General features: G+C 44.9%; 1 protein-coding gene across 1 annotated transcript in view; it reads left to right on the forward strand.

Moving 5' to 3' along the window:
• Positions 1-11,858: 11,858 nt before the first annotated feature.
• Positions 11,859-24,084, forward strand: part of KIAA1614 (KIAA1614 ortholog) — a 37,677-nt gene continuing 25,451 nt past the window's right edge. The window contains exons 1-4 of the mRNA XM_040407634.1: positions 11,859-12,239; positions 16,740-17,431; positions 17,518-17,581; positions 22,692-22,823. Of these exons, the coding sequence (XP_040263568.1) occupies positions 16,762-17,431; positions 17,518-17,581; positions 22,692-22,823 (866 nt within the window). The 5' untranslated portion in view covers positions 11,859-12,239; positions 16,740-16,761. The remainder of the gene's footprint in view (positions 12,240-16,739; positions 17,432-17,517; positions 17,582-22,691; positions 22,824-24,084) is intronic.

Here is a 24,084-nt window from a genome sequence, read left to right on the forward strand (position 1 = left end):
TTCATGAGGAGACATGAAGTACAGAGAGGAGGTGGGGATGTGGCTGTGTCCTGCTGTGTGATTAGGACAGGTTTTGTGTGTACTAGTAGGACGGCGGCCATTTTATTTCTCCTAATGATTGCTCCCTAGACAAAACAAGGCATTATGACTAATAAAAGATATTTGGGAATATAATAAAAAAATAAAAAAAAACTTAAATATTACTTAATTATATAATTTTCTTAATTCCCGGAGAACATCTTTAAAGGGCTTCTGTCACTCCACTAAACTCATTTATTTATTTTTGTCTCCTTAAAATCCTTATGCTGCGATTTCTCAATATATAGGGCTATTACTCAGTTTGGTTCAGTAGTTATATAAAAAAACGGACTTTTATAATATGCAAATTACCTCTCTAGCAGCAGGTAGGGCGGCTACCTGCTAGTAGCAGCCGCATCCTCCATTCATAATGACGCCCCCTCATGTTGATTGACAGGGCCAGCGAATGCGCTCGTTCTCTGACTGGCCCTGTCTGCGTTTTAAATCTCGCGCCAGTCTTCAGTTGGCGCAGGCGCACTGAGTGGAGGACGCTCGATCGGCCGCTCCATCCTCAGTGCACCTGCGCCGGGTGTACATGTGACGTCATCGGCGCAGGCGCACTGAGGATGGAGCGGCCGAGCGAGCGTCCTCCACTGAGTGCGCCTGCACCAACTGAAGACCGGCGCGAGATTTAAAACGCAGACAGGGCCAGTCAGAGAGCGAGCGCGTCCGCTGGCCCTGTCAATCAACATGAGGAGGGGGCGTCATTATGAATGGAGGATGCGGCTGCTAGCAGCAGGTAGCCGCCCTACCTGCTGCTAGAGAGGTAATTTGCATATTATAAAAGTCTGTTTTTTTATATAACTACTGAACCAAACTGAGTAATAGCCCTATATATAAAAAAAAAGAAGAGTTTAGTGGAGTGACAGAAGCCCTTTAAGAGAAATGCCTCAAGTCCGATGTCGTGAAGTTGCACGTTAGAACAATTTCTTAATGTTGCCATCACTTTCCTTTCTTAAAATGATTTTGTGATTCCTAAGAAAAAAATGAGGGCAAAAGTGTCTAATGTGTGCAGTGCACTTGACCCTCCCCCAGTACGGAGATTGATTTTCAGCAATGCCAGGCTAATTAGGAATTTTACAGTTCACTAACCGTGTGCGACAAGATAAGGGAAGGAACAGGCAGAGCTTTGTTATAAACACACCATAACAAGTGGCTGAGCTCGGTGCTCCGCCGTCCGCAGGCCCCAGTGAAAGTTTAGTTATCCAGGATGTTATGGTATGAATTTTTCTCTGCAGCTTTACCGAGACGTCCGGTTTAACTTGATCTAGAATCACATCTGCATCTTCTATTATAAAAAATATTGTAGAAATATCTTGAGATTCTTTGGCACTTCTTTAGTTTGCAAGATCTCTGCTTGCTGTCATTCAGAAGGGATCTTCATTGTTTACTATCACAGGATAAAAATCTTATGACACAATGATAAATCCAGGTGTCACGGATGTAGTAGCGGAGAACACCAAAAGACAACAAGAAGGAAGGGGAAAGACACTAGGCCTCACCGCTAGGGAAGGAAAAGGGTCACCACCTGTAAAACCCTGCTCCTGGCCCTAACTCCTATCAGTATGGGCACCTCTCGATGGTAGAGATACCCGTACACAGGAACCTAGAAAACCCTGGTGACCCTCAGATGCCCTAAAGATAATGACAGGGCAGAGACCACCCGTTCCTTCCCTGGTGAAAGAACTAGCGTCTCACTGAGGCCTAGTAAACAACCGGGGGGGGGGGATACAAAACACAACAAGCGGAACACTTAACTTCAGAGGATGATGGATGAACAGGACTTCAACACGAACCACACTCCAGCTCTTCCAAGACCAAATAAAGCTATCCCAAGCAAGGAGTGATGGGAAAAGTCAGACTAAATAGGGCGAGGTAAAGGTCACATGATCCACACCTGAACAGGAGGTGTGGACATACCAGCAACACACAGACAAAGTGAAACCGAAAGAGGCTGTCAGATCACGAATGCGTAGATAATCTTTCAGACCTTCTGAGACCTGTCACAGATGTGACACCAGGACTGATGACAGAGATATATTAGACAAGTAGATTTCTTACTGATGACAACTGGCGATTGAATAGTTAGCGACTTGTTTGGCTATTTCAACATCTGCGTTGTGCTGTCTGGTTTGGAGATCTGGCACAGGTTCTCAAAACCGCAGCAACACTTCAGTTTTGTCCCCATTCATTGTCAATGGGACAAAACTGAACAAACCGGAACGGAGTGCGCCAGAATGCATTCCATTCCAGTTTGTTGCGTTCCCACCCTGGACACAAAGCCGCTGCAAGCAGCATTTTTTTGTGCTGCATGGGAAACTGAACAAGCCAGATGGCACCAAAATCCTTGTAGGTCAATGGTACCTGATCCACTTTTTTCATACAAGAAAAAAAATTGATCCGGCGGCCATTAACTTACAATGGATCCGGTTTCTTCATTTTCGATATAATACAACCGGATCCGTTCTGAACGGATGATGCAGCCGGTTGTATTATTATGACAGAGGCGTTTTGCTGTGGTTATGAGATCCCCTGCCGAATCTCAAAATCGTATAGCAAAAACGCTGATGTGAAAGTAGCCTTAGTGTTCGAAAGTGCTCCCATTAAACAGAGCAATGATCGCCATAGTAACCAGTAATTCAATCCTTATAAATTTGCTGCACTACACCTACACTGATCTAACGAGCGGGTGATGACTTATTTCATGTTCAGATATGCGCTCGAGAATTTTTAAAGGATAACTCTTTTTTTTTATTATTTGCTAGTTTATTAGAGCTAGGCATGTATACCTGAGTAAGTCTGTCAATGATTATCAAAAGATATGTAATTACCTTATAAAAGGTTTCATTAATGTCTACTGTCCCTTTCCAATGCTCCCTTAAAAGACCGTTGCTAGGGCTCATCTGTCTCCCAACCTAATGTAAACAGAAGACAGAGGGGCGGTCCTTCACACTGCATGCCTGCATTAGGCTTCAGAGTGAGGAGGCGTGTTTTTCAGTAATCCAATCTGATTGGCTGGCAGGAAGCTGCTGGCTACAGCAAGTGTGAATGTGAAGCAGGGAATGCAGTTTTGGCCTCAGAGAACTGGCAGAGGAGCCATCTTGAGAAGATCCTCATATTGTAGGATTCAAGACAGCCGTAACTAAGGGGAAAACTCAAGGAAAACCGTAGTATGTGAAGAAACTAAAGATTGCTTTATGCATAATGCTGCTGCCGCAGTAACATATGCTAAAATAGATTTTTTGATGAAAACATGACAGTTATCCTTTAAGCATGCTGAAAGATCACGATCAGTGAGAACTGAACAATTTTGTGATTGCTGGAAATTATCACACAGTGCGAAGATTGCTCTTTTGCAAACGATATTATGATTTTTTGTTCGTTCAGGCTTTGCAGTATATGTATAAGGGAAGGTTCACACCTCCATTTAAAGGCTCATGCACACGAATGTATGTATTTTGCGGTTCGCAAAACATGGATCTGCAAAAAATGTGGATTGCATCCGTGTACATTCCGTATTTTGCGGAACAGAAGAGTTGGCCCCTAAAAGAACAGTCCTATCCTTGTCCGTAATTCGGACAATAATAGGACATGTTCTATTGTTTTGTGGAACAGACATACGGAAATGGAATGCACATGGAGTCATTTCCGAAAAATTTTTTTGCAGTAAATGGTTCCGCATACGGGCCGCAAAAAAAACGAACGGACATGGAAACAAAATATGTTCGTGTGCATGAGCCCTAACTGTTCTGGCAGAGGACAGCCTGCCAGAGCTCACTGTACCCAGCTTAGGGCTCTTTCACACCTGCGTTATTGTCTTCCGGCATAGAGTTCCGTCGTCGGGGCTCTATGCCGGAAGAATCCTGATCAGTTTTATCCTAATGCATTCTGAATGGAGAGAAATCCGTTCAGGATGCATCAGGATGTCTTCAGTTCCGGAACGGAACGTTTGTTGGCCGGAGAAAATACCGCAGCATGCTGCGCTTTTTGCTCCGGCCAAAAATCCGAAACACTTGCCGCAAGGCCGGATCCGGAATTAATGCCCATTGGAAGGCATTGATCTGAAGCTAAACGTCGTTTCGGCGCATTGCCGGAGCCGACATTTAGTTTTTTCAGAGTGGTTACCATGGCTGCCGGGACGCTAAAGTCCTGGCAGCCATGGTAAAGTGTAGTGGGGAGCGGGGGAGCAGTATACTTACCGTCTGTGCGGCTCCCCGGGCGCTCCAGAGTGACGTCAGGGCACCCCAAGCGCATGGATCACGTGATCGCATGGATCACGTCATCCATGCGTATGGGGCGCTCTGACGTCATTCTGGAGCGCCCGGAGCCGCACGGACTGTAAGTATACTGCTCCCCCGCTCCCCACTACTACTATGGCAACCAGGACTTTAATAGCGTCCTGGGTGCCATAGTAACACTGAAAGCATTTGGAAGACGGTTCCGTCAGTACACTTGCGTTTTTCCGGATCCGGCGGGCACCTCCGGCAACGGAAGTGCATGCCGGATCCCAACAACGCAAGTGTGAAAGAGGCCTTAGGCTACTTTCACATATGTGGTACAGCCTTCCAGCAGGCTGATTCCCGACACATTTGCGCAGTAGTGGCTGGATCTCCACTGGACGCCATTATAAACCCAAAACTAGACTCAGAACAGCATAAATTATAGAAATACAAAATCTTTTATTGGACATACATTTGTATAAAACATAAACATCCATATACATAAGCAGCATTAAGTCACACAGGATGATCTCTACAGGTCTGTTGCATTATAATATAATTCATTTAGCAATAAAAAATCCCAAGCTGTGCAACGTTGTACTCAATCACAGCCCACAGTCAGTATATATAAAGTGCATAGTGCTTAAAACTAGAACATGGCATAGGGAAAATACATGCAATACAGGTAAATACAGACCAAGCAGTCCTGGATCCTAACACGTGTTTCGCGGTCGCTTTCTCAAGGGATACTGATGGTGTGTCTAAACTGTTCATATATAGTCTGCAAATTGGCTAGATTGGGATCACATGAGCTGCAAATAAAGACTAACAACGAAAACTGGAAGTGTGATGCGTTCCACACTGGAACGCATCGCATCACTTCCGGTTCGGTCAGTGTCCGGACACACATCTTATTTCTAATGCAAAACTGCTAATGCTGGGCGATAAGCGCACATGGCTATTTAAAGATGGCCTGTGTGAAATCCTACTACATAGACAGGACATGAGAGGAAGCCGCGGGAACAGGCCGAGGAGGATCGCTCCACAGATGATCGCATCCGAAAACCGGATATCCGGCATGCGCTCCACCGTGGAACGCATCACTCTCAGAGCCAGCCGGCGCAGCCCCCTCCCACATCCAGGCCCAACATAGCACTAGATCACATGAACAAGATGAATGCATAGTGCGTTCCACACTGGAACGCAAGCGGTACTCAGCCTTCTAGTTTAAACATAAGTTCCTCCTGTATTCATAGGTATACATCTTTTATGGTAGGGGCCCACCTATAGAGAGATTACCTTTATATAATATAACAAAGTGCATAAATCAGATAATAATATATAATATAAAAACAGGTACAGATTCACAGACCATATATACAGTATGGATCTAAACATTTAATATTCATTTATGACTCATAATATTAATTGATTGTGGGGGGTGAAAAAGAAAAGAGAAAAGTGATGGGTGCAAAAAGGTGATAATAAATGTGATGAAAAGTGAAAAAATAAATAAAGTAGTGATAGACGTGATAAAGGTGAAAAGTGAATGTATCTTATACAGACACGTTTGATGATTAAGAATAGCCCTTATTCATAATGAACACTGTACATACATGTCCCTACTCAAACAAGATACAATGATAAATGTATCTATTAGGTGCAGGAGAACCTTTATGCAGAGACGTTGTGTACTCTCCATTTATGCAGCTTCCCTGCCGATGCTTCCCATTATGTGCGATTCGTCAGCGGACCCTGTTATTCGCTCGTCAACGAACACTGTAATTCACTATATATATATATATATATGCTATTAGATGCAGCCATCAAAAAATTGCGACCCCAAATAACCTAATAATGCAGAAAAAAACATTATTAATAAATTAAAAAAACAAAACTGTGTATTAAAAAGGTCAGAGAGATACACACCACTTAGACCTACAGAGGAATTCATTCATAGAAGAACAAAATAGACAGACATTATTAGACTACCCCAAAAACGGTGAGAAGCTTAAAGCCTCATTCAGACCAAATGGCATAACCGCATTCAGCTCGAAAATCCATTTGACCTCCTTCTGAGCAAGGACTTTTTTCCAGTTACCTCCCCTCCCGCCTACCAGGACCCTGTCAATGCCTCTTACCTTGAGGAGGGAGGTGTCACAATTGTGATGGATTTTGAAGTGCCGGGGGACCGTTTTTAGATTCTGTGGGTCATCTTCTTCCTTCGCTCCCAGGATTCCGAGTACATGTTCTCGTGTTCTTCGTCTCAATTGTCTCGATGTCATTCCTACATAAGACAAATTACAGGGACAGGTGGCAACATAAATCACCCCTACTGTTGTACACAAAATTGTGTGCGTGATCTCATAGTTCTTCCGCCCGGTACAGTCTGTGAAGGAATTTGTTCGCATAATATTGGGGCATGCAACGCATTTTCCACAAGGACGACATCCCCATTTTGGACCCTTGAACCCAAATAGATTCCCTGTAGTCTCGCCTTCGTAATGACTATGGACTAACATATCCTTTAAGTTCTTTTCACGTCTAAAGGTGAGAGAAGGATGGTGTGGTACATAACCCCGCAGGGTGTGATCCATCCGTAGTATGTTCCAGTGTTTCCCAAGTATAGAGGTAAGCTCTTCATGGCCAGAGTTATACGATTTTACTGCCATCCTTTTGTTTACCGCGATCTTCCAGCAGTTTCACTCTTTTACAGTGTTTAGCTCGCAAATATGCTTTTCTTACCGAGCGTTCTCTGTATCCACGGTCTTTAAATCTCTTAGTTAGATCAACTGATCATTTTTCAAAATCTTCATCCCTAGAGCAGATTCTTTTCAGTCTCAAGAACTGTCAGGCATTCTGGTACCGTGCAGAAATGCCAGAGAGCTCCGGCAGGCTGTTTTCTCCTGGATATGTGAAACTAGCCTTAGCCAGATAGGACCGTTCACCTCCAGAACCCATTGACTATAATAAAATCCTCCGCTTTCCAGCATGAGAGTAAGGTGTCAGCTGGACATCAAACCGTTTTTTGTCTAGCCGAAACGTAGCACTCATGCCAGAAAATGGCCAGATCCCAGCTGGATCCTATTATAGTCAATGGGGTCCAGCGGTGAACGACAATATCCAGCTAGGATTCGGTGAGCACTGGCAGGCTGTTCTCTCAGTTAGGGCTCATGCACACAAATGTTGTTTTTGTCCGCATCCGATCCTCATTTTTTTCAGGTTGGATGTGGACCCATTCACTTCAATGGGGCCACAAAAGACGGTGTGCAATCCGCATCCGTTTGTCCGTTCTGTTGCATCTGCAAAAATATAGAACATGTCCTATTCTTGTCCGCATTACAGACATGGATAGGGCTGTTCAGTTCCACAAATGCACACACGACCGGTATCCGTGTTTTGCAGACCACAAAACAAGCAATGGTCGTGTGCATGAGCCCTTAAACTTAGGTGTGAACCTACCCTAAGATTTATGTCTTGTACTGAGCCGTGTACCAATGAGCCCATGACTAGGACAAATTTTTAGACACCAGAAATAAGCAGCAAGTATTCCTGCTGAATGACTGAAAGCAGAGATCTTGAACATTGTTAGAAAAGTATGTTGCAAAATGATTACAAAATAATCGTTAAGTAATTCTCTATGTAAGGCAGTGTAGACTCATCCTTGACCTACCTGGAATGGCTCATATGATGCAAAGAAGACACTGCTGCTAACTTCACCCCAGTGACCCCATATTCGTTATAGCAGCCACAGTCTGATTTAAGTACATTGGCCTTTTAGTAAGAACATTAAAAGCACCAACAGGTAAATCCCACAACCTCTCCATCCCGAATAGTCTCACCTTGGCTAATGTTAGAAGCTAAGGGTACTTTCACACTCGCGGCAGAGGATTCCGGGCAGGCAGTTCCGTCTCCGGAACTGCCTGCCGGATCCGTCCAAACATATGCAAACTGATGGCATTTGTCAGACGGATCAGGATCCTGAGACCCCTGAGGAAGCCGGATTGCTCCGGCGATATGCGTTAGGCGCTTTCTCATCTTCTCAGGTCCACTGAACCAGCTGCTCATGTAGGTTTGGCTCTTTTATTGTGACCCCACTCAGGTCTGTTTGCATTCTTAGAGGTCTTACCCTATGTTATATTTGCTTTATACTCTACATTGAAATTTGTATATGCTGGTGTATCATATTTTTGCCTATGTTTGGGCAATTCAGTGGACCTGTATGTGCTGGTTATATATTCATTGCATACCGCACTTTGTTCTAATTGTATAAAAAAATTTAATGTGTCTGTTGGTGTGTCTAATAAACTTTATATATTTTTGATACTGATTTATTGTCGGATGTGCATTTATAGGGTGGTTCTGGCGACTCTCTCTTGGGTCAATATTGTTTAATGTTCTTTTTTACCGCCCCTTGCACTCTGTATATTATGTGGTGTGCCCCCTGACTTGGTTATTTGAACACAAAGAATTAAATGTTACCATGTTTTTATTGAACACACCATGTAAACATTCACAGTGCAGGTGGAAAAAGTATGTGACCCCCTAATGACATCTCCAAGAGCTAATTGGAGTGAGGTGTCAGCCAACTGGAGTCCAATCAATGAGATGAGATTGGAGGTGTTGGTTACAGCTGCCCTGCCCTATAAAAAACACACACCAGTTCTGGGTTTGCTTTTCACAAGAAGCATTGCCTGATGTGAATGATGCCTCGCACAGAAGACCTCTCAGAAGACCTATGATTAAGAATTGTTGACTTGCATAAAGCTGGAAAGGGTTATAAAAGTATCTCCAAAAGCCTTGCTGTTCATCAGTCCACGGTAAGACAAATTGTCTATAAATGGAGAAAGTTCAGCACTGCTGCTACTCTTCCTAGGAGTGGCCGTCCTATAAAGATGACTGCAAGAGCACAGTGCAGACTGCTCAATGAGGTGAAGAAGAATCCTAGAGTGTCAGCTAAAGACTTACAAAAGTCTCTGGCGTATGCTAACATCTCTGTTAGCGAATCTACGATACGTAAAACACTAAACAAGAATGGATTTCATGGGAGGATACCACAGAGGAAGCCACTGCTGTCCAAAAAAAACATTGCTGCACGTTTACAGTTTGCACAAGAGCACCTGGATGTTCCACAGCAGTACTGGCAAAATATTCTGTGGACAGATGAAACCAAAGTTGAGTTGTTTGGAAGAAACACACAACACTATGTGTGGAGAAAAAGAGGCACAGCACACCAACATCAAAACCTCATCCCAACTGTGAAGTATAGTGGTGGGGGCATCATGGTTTGGGGCTGCTATGCTGCGTCAGGGCCTGGACGGATTGCTATCATTGAAGGAAAAATTAATTCCCAAGTTTATCAAGACATTTTGCAGGAGAACTTAAGGCCATCTGTCCACCAGCTGAAGCTCAACAGAAGACGGGTGTTGCAACAGGACAACGACCCAAAGCATAGAAGTAAATCAACAACAGAATGGCTTAAAGAGAAGAAAATACGCCTTCTGGAGTGGCCCAGTCAGAGTCCTGACCTCAACCCGATTGAGATGCTGTGGCATGACCTCAAGAAAGCGATTCACACCAGACATCCCAAGAATATTGCTGAACTGAAACAGTTCTGTAAAGAGGAATGGTCAAGAATTACTCCCGACCGTTGTGCACGTCTGTTCTGCAACTACAGGAAACGTTTGGTTGAAGTTATTGCTGCCAAAGGAGGTTCAACCAGTTATTAAAGCCAAGGGTTCACATACTTTTTCCACCTGCACTGTGAATGTTTACATGGTGTGTTCAATAAAAACATGGTAACATTTAATTATTTGTGTGTTATTAGTTTAAGCAGACTGTGATTGTCTATTGCTGTGTCCCTTCATGGCAGCAGTGTTTCCTAATGTCCCTGCCACACTGCAAAAATTGTTCAGGAATGGTTTAAGGAACAGACCTCATGGTGCTGACTTGGCCTCCAAATTCTCCAGATCTCAATCGTTTGTAGGATGTGCTGGAAAGACAAGTCTGATCCATGCAGGCTCCACCTAACAAATTAAAGGATTTCATTGATTTGCTGCCGGATACCAAAAGATACCTTCAGCAGTCTTGTGGAGTCTATGCCTTGACCGGCCAGAGGTCTGGTTTGGTGGTACAAGGAGGGCCGACACAATTATAGGAAGGTATTTTTAATGTCATATCTCAGTGTTCCTCAACTCCATTCCTCAGGGCCCACCGGCTACCGGTCATGTTTTCAGGATTTCTTTAATATTGAACAGGTGATATAATGAGTGCATCAATACTTACCACATGGTATTCATTCTGTGGGATATTCTTAATTCATGACTGGTAGGTGGGCCCTGAGGACTGGAGTTGAGGAACACTGTCATAGCTGATCAGTGCATGTGACCGGGTTGATCCTCTATCCTGCTCTGTGCGAGGGTATATATGAGCCAGTAAAGACTGAAACCTTGAACCTACCATTTGTTGAGACTCTCACATCCCCATATTATTTGTCAATTAGCATGTCACTTGAGAAGGCTGAATGACATGCAAGGTGACAGTAAGAGATGTTTTAGGATTGTTTTTCTTGTATGTACTAAATTTTTTTTAATAAAAACTAAATTAAAAATGATTGAGGTCACTAACTGTAAAAGGAAATGACAGTGTTCGGCTGCGAGAACTAAAGGGGAACCAGGGATGAGAAATCTGCCTCTGTGTAATTAGTCTCAGACCTCATGCACACAATGGATCATCCAGATCCTGAATACGATGTCACTTCATTTCAAATGGAGCCATGCACAGCACCATGGTGGTAAACTCTTAACCGTTCTAAGGTCACAAGACCTGGATTTACCCAGTTCTGCTGGACAGAACTTACATCACCACAGACCCCCTACTGTAAAGTTTGGTTCAGTTGCCTGGGGACAGTCTCTTTTGACTGTCTAACGTCTGTCTGAAACAAACTTAACTTAATTGTTTGTCTTAGTGTTTTAAAAGAGGAAAAAAATGACTTTACAGAAGGTCAAAACGTGAAGAGCATCGGACTTGACCAACTGCTATGCTTTGGAAGCTCATATTTAGCAGAATGAGGCTTGTAGAAGACCCTGGTGTTGGGTAGACAATCAGACGTGTATGAACTTGTTACATTGTGTATTGCATTTCATTAATGGGACACATTCTGAATCCTGGTGAAAAACATTGGATTCTCTTACTTTTCACAAAAATACTTAGACTTGTGTCAAGCGTGAGATTCAGTTACCTATCTGAACAAAGATTAAAAAAGTGAAACAGCTTTCCAAGTATTTCTGAGTTTAGTTTTTTCTTCTCGCTCCTCCCTCCCTTTTCACTAGATATAACCCCCTTTCTCAATGTGTCTTAGAAGAAGACTATAATTACAGGCATCTTCCCCCCTGAAGAGTTAGCCTGCAGCTACAAGACTTCTAGCCCCGGCTCCAAAAGCCAGCTGTGAGCATGTGTACAAGGGCTGGTTAGATATTGACTGAGAAGTATACATTTACTGGGGCAGAGAGGGGGTGAGAGTTTCATTCAGAGGAGGAGGGAAGGAGAGAGGAGGTCACACAGGCAGAGTGAAGGAAGGAGGGGAGGGAGCTATGGCCAGTGAAGGAGACACAGGATGATATGGAAGCAATGGGAGCTCCAAAATATCACTGAAAAGCCAGGATCAGAGCTACTGATAGAAGTCGTGTTTTTACCCTGGCACATCTGGCAGCTGTGTATGTTCGAAGCTGGGATGGAAAGCAGCAGCTGAAGCTGCCAGGATCACCGTCTTCTGCTCCCCTCAGAGATGTGCCAGGGAGTCAGCCATAGCAGAGAGCTGTGTGCTTTACCATCTCAAGACCCCTGGAGCAAAAGCCAGGTGTGCCAGCGGGCTGCAGAGGACCACAAGGGCCGCAACAACACATGGAGACAGAGGAGGACTCCGGGGACACTGGACAACTGGTAAGGAAGGTAGCTGTGGCCTACGTTACCCAGAGAAAGCCTCTCTGTCATCAATACCGTATGTAACACCCCAGCTAAATTTTGAGGCAGAGTAGAAAAGTGGTTTTCTGAAGGGTTAAAGTCCCATCTTATTACTCAGAAGGTCTGGAAAGTGTCAGAGCAGTGGCACAGAACTCTTTTTTGTGTGAATGTCTGCACTGCACAGTTATTTTAACCCTTTCTACCCTGCTGAGGCCCAGTCCTGGTAAACCCACAGCGTATGCGCTGATGTTCCCTTGGCTCTCAGCTATCGTAACACCAGTGCGCGTGGTGAATAGTTTTCTTCACAAATTCCTTTCTCCTTCCATAAACCTGTAAGAGAAAAAAATGGATTCCTTCTAAGGAAGAATAAGAAAAGTCCTGTTGCTTTTGCAGTGCAGAACTTCTAATATCCACCGCCTTAAAAACATATTGTCATATTACTGGTTTGTAAGACGTTTTTTTCCCATAGGGCCAGTCTGGGATTATACATATTTCGTGGCCGTATTTTGTATGCACTATTTTGTGTTACACACTTATAAGCCACCTTTGTCCTAAAAGACAAGATGGTGCTAACCATGAAAGAGTTTTAAAAAATGCCACATACAGTAGGCACGTTAAGGTAAGTGAGCAGTGATGGCACAGGACAGCGCTCAATCCATGGGCTTCATCAAGTGCCCATGTTTGATATTGAATACTGATAAACCAGGCGCAAGGGCTAGTTCAGCTGAATATAACAACTTTCACTTAGCGTTCTGTTGCTTTATTCTGGAGAAAAAGTACTTTTAATCCATATGCAAATGAGCAGGTTAGTGCACTGAGGGCGGGCCCAAGCTACACTGTGCACCTTCGCTCTGCCAGCCCCTCCCTCTCCTTCTTGATTGACAGGGACAGGTAAGGTGATGATGCAGCAACCTGCTCCTGTCAATCAAGAAGTAGAAGGAGGGACTGGCAGAGGAAGCAGAAAGGAGTAAGGGTGCACAGAGTGGTTTGGGTCTGTCCTCGGTGCACTTACCTGCTCATTTGCATATGGATTAAAAGTACCTTTTTCTCCAGAATGAAGTGATGGATCAAAGGTATAATTTCATTCAGCAGGGCTAAACCAGCAAGGGATTGTGCCTGGCTTAAAGGAGTTGTGTCATATCAGACAATGGGGCCATATTACTAGGATATGCCCTCATTGTCTGATAGGTGCAGGTTCCACCTCTGGGACCCGCACTTATCTTCAAAAGGGAGCCTTGAAAGTCGGCTCCGTCCGCTGGTAGAAATGAATGAGAGTGGTAGCCGCGCAAGCGCAGTGCGCCCTCCATTATTCCTATGGAGCCACGAAAATAGCCGATCTCTGGCTCGGCTATTTCCGTCAGCCCCAAAGAAATGAATGGAAGCGCTTGTGCGGCCACCGCTTCAATTCATTTCTCTGGGGTGACAGAAATAGCCGAGCCAGCGCTCGGCTATTTTCGGCAGGCCTATAGAAATGAATAGATGGCGGTCGCACTTGAGCGGTGCTCCCTCCGCGACATTCAAGGCTCTGTTTACGTGATAAGTGAGGATTCCAGAGGTGGGACCCACACCTATCAGACAAAGGGGGCATATCCTAGCAATAGGTAGGGCTAGCGCAGCATAATTTAATTAGCCTTTTATTGATGCTTCATCCTGGTGAAAAACTATTTGAATACATATGCAAATTAGCTGTTAAGTGCATTGAGGGCAGGCCCAAGCTCCCTCACTGCATCCTAGCTCCACCGCCTTCCTCTGCCAGCGCCTCCCATTCCTTGATTGACAGCCCTAGGTTCCTACATTGTCATCTTGTTTGGTCCTGAAATCTTACATCTGCCTTGTCCATTAGAACATTAGTGCATGTAGAATACAGATCTTTGCTGCTGGACCAGCATAACCATTCCCCTTTCTAAAGGTCTTTCCCCCTTTTTAAGGCCCACACCACTTTTTTTTTTTTTTTACAGCGCTTTGCCATTTACAAGGCTCTTCCTTACCCTAATAATCTTAAGGGAGCAGAGATACTGGAGGGGGGACCTGGAGCAAAGGAACTAAGAGGGAGATGGGAAGTGTAGCACAGTCACTAGAGGGGAGACCTGGAACAGAGGCACTACAAAGAGACACTAGGTGAGGGTACATGGATCACTAGAGGGATGAAGAACCTGGAGCAGAGGCATTAGAAGGGTGGGGAACCTGGAGCACAGGCAGTAGAGGGGAGGACCAGGGTGGGAAGCACTATAAGGAGGCTCTAGAGCGGGGAACCTGGAGCAAAGACACTATAAGGAGGAACCTGGAGTAAAGGCACAAGATGTTGGGAACCTAGAGTAAAGGCATTATATGAGGCAACCTAGAGCAGAGGCACTATAAGGAGGAACCTGGAGTACAGGCACCAGAGGGGGGAACCTGGAGCAAAGGCATCATAGGGAGCAACCTAGAGCAGAGGCAGCTAGCATTACCTGACAGATCCAACCTCAGCTGTACTTGAGAGATCTAACAACAGGCAGTAAGACAGTTTACATTGCTGTAATTACAGAATGTGAGTCTTGGCGCCGGGGATTAGCCTGATGATGTAGCATCCAAGTGCCACGCACAGGAGCACTGAATTCTCAGAAGGTTCTGGGAGACTTGTGTTGCACCCTGGAGACTTCTTCCCGGAGCCCCCTGAACCTTCAGGGAGGGTTGGCAAGTATGTTGTAAGTTATGTCAAAGATAGATATGAATACAGTATCACATGTGAAGTAAGCTCCTATAAATACACCAGGCGCATGATTACATTGTCTAGACCAGGCTGAAAAATTGTACTTTGTAGAATACACCTCGTAGACACAGGCTCCCAGTTTGAACTGGTGCAATGTAAATAGCCATTACAAGTGGAAATAAGAAAGATCAGGATTGACCAATGTAGGTGGATTGTTAAAGTGCTAGCATGCAAACTCAAAGTGATCTCATGGTCAATATTTATCTTCTCTGTAGAATCATTATTGGTCATTGTGGCAAATGAGGTTGAAAGGTGACAGTGGTTACGTCACAATATACATAGAACCTGAGGATATTTCTGCCTTCTGTATAATTTAAAATCTATTTGATCAAGTTTAAAGAGTTATATGGGAATTTGATATTGATGGTTAATATCAGATGGGCGGGGGGCCAACTCCCCAGACCCCCACGATCAGCTGTTCAAAGAGACCGCAGTGTTCCTAGGCCTGTGATGTTACCGTCCATCAGTCCCATGGCCTAGGCGCAGCTTAGTCCCATTCAAGCGAATGGAGCTGAGCCGCAATACCAAGTACAGCTGCTATACAATGCAAGGCACTGTGCTTGGCAAGCTATGAAGAGGCCACAGCTCTCACCGGAGCTCCTGAAGGTAGGCCATCAATCTCAAATTCCTGGATAACCCCTTTAAACAATTTCTTCCTTGAATGACAAATGCTTCTACTGAGCAAACAACTTTTTGGTTTACCAAGTACTTGCAAGTTACTCAGGAGGAATGCTTTGATGCTCTATTCACAGCTGAACTATTCAGAAGTTGTAAAGCGGCTGTAGGGTAGACTTTAAAATAGAATAACAAGTGTTCTTTTGGATTTTATAAGCATAAGTGTGTCTTCAAGACTATATGCTACATCTGAGGTTCACGGTACTAGATTTATTTAAATAGCCCAGATGCACATCAATCTAACCACTCATAGACTATGTCCACCTTTGAGGCCAATAGTTTTACTTCTCCATCCCAACTGAAATGAAAAATAAAACAACTTTGGAGAGCTTTTCTTTGAAAATCTACTGTGTTGTGTCGACAGCTGTACAGATCTGTCACCATGGTAACAGACAACAAAAACACATCTGTAGTCTGATCTTGCAGTCAAACTCTCTTCCTCATGTCCACTATTTTTTGGTAACATACCTAGAATACCATGAAGTATGGAAAGATAGAAGGGACTATGACTGGAGGTTCTTGAGCCTACTGAAAAATCTGTAACCTTCCCCCACCTACCACGGCCATTAATTATACTGGTGTCTTATGTGGCAGAGGGGCTGTGGGCTTCTTTAAGCACCAGAACCCTGCTACCTGTCACCCCCTAAAGCTACACCCCTCATCAGACTACATAGTGTTTCTTTGTAGCCTGTAACAATGAAGACACTTTGGTTGCGAAGGTAGACATATCCTTTAAGATCAAGTAATGCTATGTGCTATGGGACTCGTGGATCAACTATATGAGAATGTACATTTTTAAATTTATAAAAAAAACTGATAAATCCTCATACATTTCCTAAAAATGTCAAATAATTGTTTTCATCATAGCCATAATCAGTATGATAATGCGTTTCTGAGGTTCATCACTGATAGTAACATACACGTATCGCCAAATGTAATCGAGTCGCTTGAGATAAAGGAGGACCGTTTCCTCCTAGCATATTGGTACAATAAAATTTTTAAAAAAATTCCCCTTGTTGTCGTGCAATACTCAGATATTCTTTTTAAATTTGCAGATAAAATCTGATTGTAGAAAAGATGGAGATGGAGGTTAACACAGGAGAGTGTGTGTCCCCGAGGAGATCCACAGGACGGGCAAATAAATCCCCCAGAAAAGTAAGACCTGCAAGTGGAAACTCTCAAGACACTGAACAAACTGACAAGTCAGGGAGGCATGAAGAAAAAGGGATGAAGACATCTGTGCTACAGGGAAAGGTGAAAGCCCTGAAGGAAAAACAGATCAAGGAGAAAGAACCAAGACACTCCGAGAGTCGTGGAACAAGTCAAGGTGACATTTCTGAAGATGCCCTGGTTTCTCCACAGCTTCGTACGTACCTAACTGAAGACCTGTTGGACTGTCATAAGCAAGATGTGTGGGGAACTGATGAGCTTTGGGAGACTTGTAACATAAGTGGATCTTCCTTGAATTACTACAGTAGCTGCCAAACAGAAAACGTGTCCAACTCTGTTCCTGTTGATGAGAACAGTTCACAATTCTGTCCTCACGACTGCTTGCACTCTTCATGTGACAATCCCTGCAGTACCCCATGCACTACAGGGGACCCCCACTGCTCGCTGAGTCTGGCCGAGCGAGTGGAGAGAAACCGGCTGGAGCTGAGATGCAAATTAAACAGAACCGCATGTCACAGCGTGGACAATACAAATGGTGATCTGCCCAGCCAAGGACACGTCTCCAAAGATGTCAGCTGTGAGTACAGATGTAGGAGACACTGGCTAGAGTGCAATGTTGCATACATATACATTGTACAGAATGGCTCTTGTTTTGTATTGCAGGGTTGTTCCCCAGCGAGACAGATGCTGATTCTGGGGTATCTATACCCATAATAGATGATGGCAGGTGAGTAGCAAAACTGGCGAATATCTTTTACTGTCAGAGCCACCATTTAGGGGTAGCAAAAACGGCTACACTGTGTGAAAACCTTGACATAGACCATAGACCTCCTCTCCCCATTTTTCTAGGTGGGATTTTCTATTGAAAGTGGTTGTGTGAGAATACATATAAAACCAGCGGCATAACTAGTCCCCCAGTCCTGCGGCTAGTCAAGATCACTTTCTTAGACCAGGATAGCCAGCCGCTCCATCCATTTCCTACATGTATATACTGACACTGTCATAACGTCATTGTATAATACTCTTGAAGGGGCCCTGACAATAAAATCTTTTAGTCCTCCTCCCGGGCAGGCCCGTTCTGAGTTCGGGCCCCATAGCAGCCGCTTCCCCTGCTTCCACTATAGCTATGCCCCTGATAAAAAAAACATGGTTGCTTTCTTCCATTTGAGAGAAGGGGACTGTGTTGCAACTGTCCATTGGGCAAGAGTGGCGCTGTTTATGGAAAAAAGTCATGTTTCTCTAATCCCATACACCCATTTAAAGTGGAAATCTACCATTACACATCATCTGGTTGCCAGGAAGATGCCAACAATTGTATAGCAGACATAACACCATGTGACTCTCCCCAACTACTTTGGGGCTAGTAGTAGTTACCAAACCATTGATGTCAGCAATTTTCAGCTACCAGAGTTTACTCGGTTCGATAGTTGTATAGGTCCAGACTCACAGCCCCCTCCTATGCCATCCCTGTGCGGTTTAGGGTAGTATTCCCTTATGATTCCATTTAAATCATATTTTTGGAGCAATCAAGGTATGGACTGGTCAAGTGCATTGCACAGACCAGTGGCGTATCATGTGTGAAAGTAGTTTATGCAGAAATTACCTGCACAGCAGTCTTAGATGCCGTATACCCACTGACGAGCAAAAGGGTAACAATGTTTTGAACCTTCGACTTTCAGGCTCCATATCTCACCATCCACTACAGCTTCGAACGTGAGACTACCATCATTTTATAGACAATCATTTTGGCTATCTCATACAACAATTGGGCTTACAACTATTTAGCATATGATTAGTTAGGTAGATTCTTGTCATGTAACTGCATTGTTACTGTTTTGCTCCTAAAATTCTAAATTAAATTTTTTGGTATTTTGTAAATCCACCTTTGGCTTTCAACACTGCCTGAATCCTTCTGGGCATGCTCTAGATCAGATTCAAGCGTGTCTCAACTGAAATGTGTTCCCAGGTCTCTTCTACACGTTCCTAATGTTGGTGCATTGGTCGACTCGGGTACAAATACAGTTTTTTCGTCAACTCTACCCACAAGTGTTCAATTGGGTTGAGGTCTGGGGACTGTGGGGGCCAATCCAGCACCTCTACTATATTGTTATTAAACCATTTCTTTGCCAATCTCGACCTATGCTTTTGGTCGTTGAGTCAAAGAAAAAGATTGTTCCACCACCAGGAGCAAAACAGTAACAATGCAGTTACATGACAAGAATCTGCATAACTAATCATATGCTAAATAGTTGTAAGTCCAATTTATGTATGAGATGGCCAAGATGATTATTATAAAATAATGGGGGTCTCACATTAGAAGCTGTAGTGGATGGTGAGATATGGAGCCTGAGAACAAAAAGTTCAAAACATTGTTACCCTTTTGCTCGTCAGTTTATATCGTATATGGTTTTATTTAGTTATTTTGGATGTGCTGCTTTAAGGACCATTTTGTACTTGTGATTACAGGTTTAGCTGGCGCGTGCACATTGTATTTCCTTTGCTTTGGACAAACCCAAAAGCGGTTTTCCAGGTTTTTGATATTAATGATCTATTCTCATGGTAGGTCATCAATATCTGATCAGTGGGGGTCTGAAACTCTGCTCCCCCACCGATCACCTGTTCCCTGTAGCCTCCAGCACTGGAATTAGCACTGTGAATGGAACAGGCAGCACAGTCCTGTACAAAGTGTAGTGGTCGTGCTTGGTTGCTGCAGTAACCCGGCATGACCACTAGACTTTGATTGGACCTGTGCTTCCTGTTCCATTAACAGTGCTAGTTCCAGCACTGGAGGCTGCAGGGAACAGCTGATCGGTGAGGGTGCGGGGTGTCTGGCCCCCACTGATCGGATATTGATGACCTATCCTGGGGATAGGTCATCAATATCAAGAACCTGAAAAACCCCTTTAACTTTGTTTCTGTCTTTGGGGCAGACCTTAGCACTAGTGTTAATCGAGCATGCTCGGCCGAACACCGATTCGGCTTGAGCATCGCGATGCTCGGCACATTGCGGTGTTCGGCTGAATACCGCGTGTGCACAAGTGCAATGCTCGAGTCTCCTCCCCGCACATTTGTTGGCTGCTAAGCAGCCAATAAACATGCAGGTGAGTACTGCCACTCACTGTAATGCTGTAGCCATGTTGGTTACTGCACCTGGACTTTCTCAAGCACCATCAGCTATCACATCCACTTCTGTGTCCCAGCGCAGCGTACAGATGTCCATACCACAGGCCTTTGAACAAAAGCGCAAATACCCAGCTACCCACCCACAGGCCATAGCACTAAATGTGCACCTTACCAAATTGCTGGCCCTGGAAATGTTGCCATTTAGGCTTGTGGATGCTGAGGCTTTCCGCAGCCTGATGGCGGTAACCGTCCCTCGTTATTCAGTCCCCTGCTGCCACTATTTTGCCTGGTGTGCCATCCCCGCCTACACCAGCATGTGTCCCGTAACATCACCCGTGCCCTGACCAACGCAGTTATTGGGAAGGTCCACTTAACGACTGACACATGGACAAGTGCTTGTGGCCAGGGACGCTACATTTCCCTGACGGCACACTGGGTGAACGTTGTGGAGGCCGGGAGCCAGTCGTACCCTGGGATGGCACAGGTGCTACCGACACCAAGGATTGCGGGACCTACTTCCATAAGGATTTTCGCCACCACCTATATTAGTGGCTGCAACCCCCCCCCCCCCCCCCCCCTTCTACCTCTGAATTCTCATCTTGCAGCACCAGTCAGCCATCAGTCAGTAGCTGGAAGCAGTGTAGCACTGCAGTGGGGAAGCGGCAACAGGCTGTGCTGAAACTAATTTGCTTAGGTGACAAACAGCGCACCGCCGCAGAGCTGTGGCAGGGAACAAGAGACCAGACTGAGATGTGGATCTGGCCACTCAACCTACAACCAGGCATGGTTGTGTCTGATAATGACCGTAACTTGGTGGCGGCTTTGGAGCTCGGCAAGCTCACACACATACCATGCCTACCCACGTTTTCAACTTAGTGGTTCAGCGGTTTCTCAAAACCTACCCCAATTTGCCTGAGCTACTGGTGAAGGTGCGTCGCGTGTGTGCCCATTTAAAGTCATCTACAGTGGCTGGCGGTCTTTTTTAGAGGGTCAGCTCAGCAGCAAGCCCTCAACCATAATTTTTTCGATGGTCAGCTCAGCAGCAGGCCCTTGCCCATAATTTTTTCCATGGTCATATCAGCAGCAGGCACTTGCCCCTAATGTTTTAGAGAGTCAGCTCAGCAGCAGGCCCTCGCCCCCATAATGTTTTAGATGGTCAGCTCAGCAGCAGGCCCTCGCCCATAATGTTTTAGATGGTCAGATCAGCAGCAGACCCCCACCCCTAATGTTTTAGAGGGTCAGATCAGCAGCAGACCCTCACCCCTAATGTTTTAGAAGGTCAGATCAGCAGCAGACCCCCACCCCTAATGTTTTAGAAGGTCAGATCAGCAGCAGACCCTCACCCTTAATGTTTTAGAGGGTCAGATCAGCAGCAGACCCCCACCCCTAATTTTTTACATGGTCAGCTCAGCAGCAGCCCCTCACCCCTAATTTTTTAGATGGTCAGCTCAGCAGCAGACCCTCACCCCTAATGTTTTAGCAGGTCAGATCAGCACCAGACCCTCACCCCTAATTTTTTAGATGGTCAGCTCAGCAGCAGACCCTCGCCCCTAATGTTTTAGATGGTCAGATCAGCAGCAGGCCCTCGCCGCTAATGTTTTAGAGGGTCACCAGCAGGCCTTTGCTCCTAATGTTTTTGAGGGTCACCAGCAGGCCATCTATCATCATTTTTCAAGGGTGTGTATGTTGCCCTCCTTTATGTGTAACAAAGGGTGTATTGGAGTGCCGGTTCCTTGTAATTTTTGGCAGCCTTTTCACTTAGTACATAGGCTTTATGAGTGTAGGAGTCCCACTACCTGAACAATTGTACCACAATGTGAATGAGGCCCTCCTTTATGTGATATACAGGTTGTATCGGAGTGCCTCTTCCTTGTAATTTGTGGCAGCACTTGCACTTTATATATAAGTAACTATACAGGAAAGAATGTTTCCTAACAATTTTTTTCCTCTAAAATCGGTTTTATCTTCGGTTTGGTGCGTATTATTGTCAGTCTGTAAAAGTGGCGTACTACTCGGACAACATCGTTCCCAGCAGCGACCTGGGAGTCCAAGATGCATCCAGACATCCTCCCCACGCTGTTCCTGAACCATTTCAGTGGTGTTTCCATCAATTTCTGACCTTTTACTATGAACCAGACATCGCCCTCTCTTCAGAGCAAGGGCTGCCTGGTTTAATGCTCGGGTTCTCCCATTGATTTCCATTGTGCTTGGGTGCATCCTGAGCACTTTGGTGCTCGATTAACACTACTTAGCACCTATGAAATGCTAGAATATTGTGGGGCATGTGGTTTAGCCCTCCAGAGTGATATTTGTATACAGGAGAATGCAGTCAGTATAAAGTAGTTATCACTTAGCTCTTCTCCAGCCCATGGCATCTGGTAGACATCTACTTATTGACTATGCTGTGGTTTCTCAGATCCCCTCACCCCCTCTGCATATTAATATGCTGCCAGAAGTGACCAAGAGTCTGTAATCTTTAATCCTAAACCATATGTCGCATATCAAGATCTTTATCTCTGAGTCATTTCCTAAAACGGGTATGTCCTACTTTCGCCTCTTGGTGCATTTTATTTTTGTAGTTCTAACAAAAATCCAATAGGGGGCGCAGTCGGCGTCAGTCTGTGTTCTCACCCTGCATTTTTATACATTCTGACGTCGGCTGATGCACTTAGGGAAGTGGCGTCATTATAAAATCCTTTCTAATCCTTTCCCAGGGAGCTCAGCGTCCGTCACGAACAGGCCAAGCAGCTGCTACACAGAGCACGGATGAAAGCAAAGGGGGCCAGTCCCTTGCGAGCCTCCCACTGTGTACTACCGCATCCGCACTCGCAGCCATCACTTCGCCGGTAAGTAAGGGGGAAGGGGGGGATTTAAAAACAGAGAAACAAAGACAACGAAATGTACTAAGGGATTGGACAAGATAGAGAACGGGATTTAAAGGATTAAGAGCTCGTAGAGAAAATCAAAAACCAAAGCACGTGCTAACAAAAGGGGAGAAGAGTCCGCGATAGTGTCCTCATCGTTCTTCATTATCTTCTCATGGTGTATTCTTGGTGTATGGCAGACATTGTCTATACTGTTCCTATAGGTTGTGATCACAGCGGTGAGCAGGCGGCTCATAGTAGTGGCCATGGGGAAGAAGCTCACTATGACAGTGACATTTCTGTATCTGCGTAATATCCATTGTTTCATGTTCCATTACTCAGCCCATAAAACGGTTCATTAGAAGAGCAATGCTAATGAAATGTTTGTCGGTTGTACTCTGCACAGTAATTATTTCACATAGAGGTGTCACGGAGAGAAGTTCCACGCTTTATATATGACAGTGAATGCCTCCCTGCCTTGCAATAATACACTCTCCATGAGCAGGAGCGGACTGGGCACTTAAAGTGGCCCTGGAAAAAAAACTAAGTGGCCACATGGTGGGCGAGGGGGAGCAACACAAGTAGACGAGGTCAGCAATACCAAAGCACAAAATATCATCACATCAGAGCCATATACTATAGTGCAGCACAATATATTACTGCAAAAGCTGCCCCTTTTGTGGTGGCCAAGTAGATGCCATTTTCTGTCTTCCTCTTCCTCCAGTTGTCTCTGATTAAGATATGGAGAAGGGGGCTTAGGAGGTGAGATGCGGGCCACAGCAGTTGAATTCAGAAGGGCATGTGTGGTTGCTGGCAGAGAAGAAGGCTTGGGTGGCCCCCTGGGTTTCGGCCCACTGGGAATTTTCTCTGTAAGGTCGATGGCCAATGCGTGCCTGTCCATGAAAATGTGCAGCTCAAGATCGGAGAATCGAGTCTCTTGTGTTAATCATTTCCTAACTTGAGCAGGAACAGCCACATACTTTAAACATCTAGGAGGTATCATCCAAAACCATCAGCAAAAGAATCCTCCTTGTGCCAACTCCCATGTCCATTATTACTGCCCTTTTTTTTTATTATCTACTTGTTGGTTTGAGACAGAAGAAGTTCAGTGTGCCACCCTAGTCCTGTGTCTAAATCCCCTGGCCAAAGCATATTTTCTTGCTGGGGGCCCGTCCACCCAGGGCACACGTCTCATCATCACCCACTCGGGTTATACTCCTGACTTCTCTACTGGAAACTCAAA

This window comes from Bufo bufo, chromosome 9 (genome assembly GCF_905171765.1).
Source record: "Bufo bufo chromosome 9, aBufBuf1.1, whole genome shotgun sequence".
Taxonomy (NCBI): domain Eukaryota; kingdom Metazoa; phylum Chordata; class Amphibia; order Anura; family Bufonidae; genus Bufo; species Bufo bufo.